The sequence below is a fragment of the Sorghum bicolor genome, chromosome 3, assembly GCF_000003195.3.
Source record: "Sorghum bicolor cultivar BTx623 chromosome 3, Sorghum_bicolor_NCBIv3, whole genome shotgun sequence".
In the NCBI taxonomy this organism is placed as follows: Eukaryota; Viridiplantae; Streptophyta; class Magnoliopsida; order Poales; family Poaceae; genus Sorghum; species Sorghum bicolor.
The window spans coordinates 15,610,549-15,616,101 of record NC_012872.2 but is presented as its reverse complement, the minus strand read 5'-3'; the positions used below and the strand labels follow the sequence as shown (position 1 = coordinate 15,616,101).

The 5,553-nt window shown below is 43.5% G+C and overlaps 1 protein-coding gene across 1 annotated transcript; it reads left to right on the top strand.

Moving 5' to 3' along the window:
• On the top strand, window positions 701-5,306 carry LOC8060356 (protein trichome birefringence-like 38). The gene is made up of 5 exons (XM_021458086.1): window positions 701-1,282; window positions 1,406-1,595; window positions 4,180-4,346; window positions 4,466-4,627; window positions 4,947-5,306. The coding sequence occupies exons 1-5, from the start codon at window positions 957-959 to the stop codon at window positions 5,248-5,250; spliced, it is 1,149 nt and encodes a 382-aa protein (XP_021313761.1). The 5' UTR covers window positions 701-956; the 3' UTR covers window positions 5,251-5,306.

Genomic DNA, 5,553 nt, shown 5'->3' with positions numbered 1-5,553 from the left:
AGGACGTGCCTAAAGATGGGGACGGTACTCCAAACGGATACCCGCAGTTCTTCTCTAGTGTAATAAATGAACTAAATGAAAAAATAAGAGAGAAAATTGTCTATTTAGTTTATTAAATTACACTAGAAAGAACCACAGATATCCGTTTGAAGTGTCATTTACATCCTTAGACGTGCCCCGGTCGAGCGCCGCCGCCATGTGGACGCACCCTTGGTCGTGCGAGCATGCGTGCCATCTCTACGGGCAGATGCGTCCCGGCCAAGCGCCGCAGTCGAGGTGCTGTTCTCTGGCCGAGCGTCGTCACCTCAGGTACACACCTCCACCGCTACAGCATGGCATCATCAACCCCATTTTGGCGGGCGGCACCCGCGGCGGGTCGTCCTAGCCACTTGCTGTGATTGTGCAGAAGACGGCCATGCTTGCTGCGCTAGAAGCTAACGAGTGGCTGACAGATGGGCCCTCAAGTTGAGAGGAAAGATAACCTTTGGATCTGATTTGAAGGGCAGATATTGAAAAAAGATACTTAATGAAAATCAATGCTCAAAATATTATATATAATTGATGGTGTGTGAAAATTAATGGTCAAAGTACATATTTCCTAAAGATATACTCGTATCAAAATACAAGTATATCTTTAATTGATGAAGAATTGAGGATGTATAAGAGAACTAATAGTTAGAATCTATAAGTAGTTCCTAAAGATTTTCCATATCTCTACTATGTACTCCTATAGTATATATCTGTCTTTTTTCAGTATGCTTTGGCATCCAAGAGCGTTTTTGAGTTATTATATGGGGCCGGGAACGAGTACAAGTACTGCAGCTACAGCTAGTAGTGTATATAAAGAAGAAGCTAGAGAGAAGACCTTCGCGCCTCAATCCACTCCAAGCCCGGCAGCTCCTCCATTATTCCAACTCCACCTCTTCACCTCCAATTTGGGAAACTGAAGGAGGACGATGAAGCGACGGGACTTGCTCTTGGCGACCATCCTCGTGCTGGCCGCCGCCTGCACCACCGCCACGGTCGCCAGGAAGAAAACGGCCATCATCCCTCGAAGTCGGAGGCAGCAGCAGCTGCACCCCCAGGCGGCGGCGGCGGGCGCCTCGTCGTCGTCGTGCGACGTGTACAGGGGCAGCTGGGTAGTGGACGAGTCTTACCCGCTGTACGACGCGGCGAGCTGCCCCTTCGTCCGCAAGGAGTTCGACTGCCGCCGCATGGGCCGCCCCGACACACTCTACCTCAAGTACCGGTGGCAGCCCAACCCGCCATCCTCGTTGCCAAGGTTCCTTTTGTCTCTGTTCTGAACTCGATCACGACGACGGACAACGGCGACTGCATGATGCCGCCAGCATACATAGCCTCGATCTTGAGAGTGTTGGTTCTTTGCTTGTGTTTACGTATATAGGTTCGACGGGGTGAAGCTGCTCAACATGTGGCGCGGGAAGAAGGTCATGTTCGTGGGCGACTCGCTGGTGGTGAACCAGTACGAGTCGCTGCTGTGTATGCTCCACGCTGCCGCGCCTGGCGCACGCACTAACCAGTCGTGGGCGTCGGGGGAGAACCCCTCCGTCACAGTGCGTTTCGAGGTACGTTGTGTTGTTGTTCCTCCTGTTCGTGTGCCGTGTGATTCCCTTGCATTGGATCGTCATCATGCCTGGACTCTTTGTTTTGGTTAACTAGATGAAGCTAAGTTCCATATTACTGGAGCTGCTATACTGCGAGCGTCTGCTAGTGTTGATGGGGTGCCGTGCTGTTTGCCGATTCGATGTTCGAATAGCTCGATCGCATGCAGCTAGCTAGGCTGGCCGCGCACTTCAAAAGTCAACGTACGTACGTACATGTAAAACCTGTCGCCCTGAATTAATTTGGGATCTAATAATAACACTCCTACAGACAACAGGCCGGTTTACTCTTGTGTCAGAAGACAATGCAAGCTTGATCGTGCACATGGTACTAAGCATTCAAAATGGGTTTGTGTCAGGTCGTCATCAGAGGTGTTCCATATAACAAGCCATATTTTTGTTCCATATATACAGTAGTAGAAAAAACCTACCAGTCAGCTCGTTAGGAGTGGAAGTGAGATGAAACTAGTGGTTTGACCTAAACCATATTTTTTGTTCAACAACAACCCGACCCCCGTAGGAACGGATGCATGTGCATAGGTCGAATAGTAACTAACTGGAATATTTATGACCTTGTTTAGTTCCAAAAAAGTTTTTAAGTATTATAACATATCTATAACTATAGCAATTAGTGTTTAATCATGGACTATCTCATAAAATACATGCAAACTATATAATTAGTTATTTTTAATCTATATTTAATGCTCCATCTATGTGTCCAAATATTTGATATAATGTGGCGAAAAGTTTTTGGGTACTAAACAGGGCCACAGAGCTATTGTCCCTGATCATTACCTAAGTTAGTGTTCTCTTTATATAGATTATGCCTTCCTTAGTTGACACGATATTGCATTGATGGATCTCATCAACGTCCCTTGTCATTGTGAGATATCAAAGTTTTAGCATTATCTCTATAGATTACGCCTTCCTTAGTTGCCATGATCGATATTGCGTCTTATCTTATGAACTTTTTCTATATTTTCTATCATATTTATACTGAATGATATGAATTACAATTTTGGATCTCTTTTTGTTCCAATACAAATATTTAATCACTTAGCCAAATGTAGTGAAGCAAATTTTTAATAATGCATGTATTGGATTATTGGTGCTGGAGAAATAGATATAAGCGTATTTCCAGATTAGTTTTGCATAATGGTAGTGCTAGGTAATTTATTACCACGAAGAGTGTACCTTAATTTATTTTTTGTGATTAGCATTGTGCTTTATAGACCTTTAGAGTTAATGGATACTTCTTTTATTGGTCAAATATACCAAGATAATATTTTTCTGCGCTAATGTTAATCTTTAGTATAAGTTTTCACTCGTGCAATTCGTCAACCTTAGCCTACACCAACTATATGGGCTGCCAAGCATGCATGCCCTTAATAGAAAATCTATGGGATAGAGTGGTAAGAGATGGAAAAATGATGGCAGGCGGCGGCGTACTACCTAACTAGGCTATTATTGGTTAGCTCAGTGGTGGACAGTGGTGGCAGTCAGTCAGACACCAATGTTTTGTCAAAGATGAAGAAACAAGCGATACTTTGTACTAGAATATAGAAGAATGCATGACGAAGGAGGTGTGGTAATGTTGAGAAGGTCGGTGATGATATGGACTGGTGTGCATGAAAGGACATAGGAGGTCAAAGAAAGTTATATGTAGTCATATGGATAGATATATGTTTTTGAATATATGTAGATTAGATGTGGTATAATGTCGGACCGGGAAAAATGTTGGGCCAAAACCTTTGGCCCGACCATATTTAGATGGGTGAGTAGTCGTGTCAGAACATATCCGGTCGTGTTCGGCTGGTTAAAAAAAAGGCTATTGCTAATCATATTAATTTATTATGAGAGAAATATTATTATTCCATGATTGAAAAGTTCAAATTTTAGATCGGATCATGGATCGAAAAACATGACCAGACCCAAGATTAAAAAACTAGTGGGTCGAATTCAGTTTGGTTTTTCCTAACCTGGAACAGGCGAGATGAGACCCATGATAAGATGTAGGGTAGATGATGATAGAAGATGGGGATATATTGATAGATGATAAGGTCCTGTTTAGATTGGTGATGAAAATTTTTTGGTTGTCACATCGAATGTGTCGGAAGGATGTCGAAAGAAGATTTTAGAAACTAATAAAAAACAAATTGCATAGCTCGTTAGGAAACTGCAAGACAAATCTATTAAGCATAATATAATTAATCTGTCATTAGCGCACATGTGGGTTATTGTAGCACTTAAGGCTAATCATTGAGTAATTAGGCTTAAAAAGTTCGTCTCGCGATTTTCAACCAAACTGTGTAATTAGTTTATTTTTGTATATACATTTAATGTTCCATGCATGTGTGCAAAGATTCGATGGGACGGATGAAAAAATTTTGGATGGGGAACTAAACAGGGCCTAAGATGGAAGATAAGGGTGAATATGAGTTGTCGGATTGTAGTCCAGCTGTCATCAAAACAAATGGTTTATTTAGAGGTGAAAATCATGTGAAATACAATTGCATCCTCAGATGACGAATGATAGACGACTCTTGCTGTCTTGCAGGACTACGGTGTGACTCTGGTGTACTTCTTGTCGCATTACCTAGTCGACCTCACCAATGACACCGCCGGGCGTACCGTCCTCAAGCTCGACGGAATGGACGAAGCCCGCGCGTGGCTCGGCGCCGACGTGCTCGTCTTTGGCTCGTGGCGTTGGTGGTGGCGCAAGACGTAAGAGCTCGATCGATCGATCGATCGTTCTCCTTGGCTTGGTTTCTTGCCCCCATTGTCCCTCCACTCCTGAACTCGTACTTTGTGTGTGTATTATTTTGTAATTTAATTTGGTGCAGTTGGGACTACATCCAAGCAGGCGACAACACGGTGGTGCAGGACATGGACCGGACCCAGGCCTTCACCAAGGGGCTGCAAACCTGGGCTAGATGGGTCGACGCCAACCTCGCCCAGACCAGTACCAAAGTCTTCTTCCAGGGATACTCGCCCGATCACCTCGAGTAAGAAAACAATTTTCTGCGCACACACATTTGGTCTCTCTCCATTGGTATCTATCAGCAAATTTACATAAAATATAGAGCAAGTAGCTAGGTTGCTTTGGTCCATAGCATGGCTGCTCGCCAGTAGCGTAAAACTAGTTTTATAACATGTTGTTAGGCTCTTCTTATAACACGTTTGTTACGTTCTTCTTAATAAAATACGGGTTAATCACCTGATTGAAAAAAAAATATAGAGGCTGCACAATTTGTGCAAGCACTTGAGATGCTGCGAGTCCGACACATGACCTGATTAACAAGCAGGCGTGACTACACCTTGCAGTAGCCAACAATGGGGAGCGCCGCCGGGTAAGACGTGCATCGGGGAGACGCAGCCGCTAAACAACGCCGCGGCGTACCACGGCCAGCCCAACCCGCAAGACGCGATCGTGAGAAGAACCCTGGGCGCCATGGCAAAGCCGGTGCACCTTCTCGACATCACCTTCATGTCGCAGCTGAGGAAGGACGGCCACACCACCAAGTACAACGGCGACAGCCTCGGCCGTGACTGCACCCACTGGTGCGTCGCTGGCGTCCCAGACACTTGGAACACCGTCTTGTACGCGGCCCTTGCAGGGAATTCATGACATCATTGAGCTTTTTTCAGATAATAATAATGACATTATTGAGCTAGTATGTACTCTCTGTGTAAAAAAAATAAGTGTCACTATGCTATTCATGTCGGTTAAATTTTTTAGTTTAATTAGATTTATAAAAAAAATATTAGCAACATTTATATTCAAAATAACTTTATTACAGAATTAGGTTTAAAGATTTATCTAATGATACTAATTATGTACTATAAATATTTTTTTTATATATATATATATTTGGTCAAAGTTAAAAATATTTAACTCCGATCCACAGAAGATGAAAACGACAATAGTTTA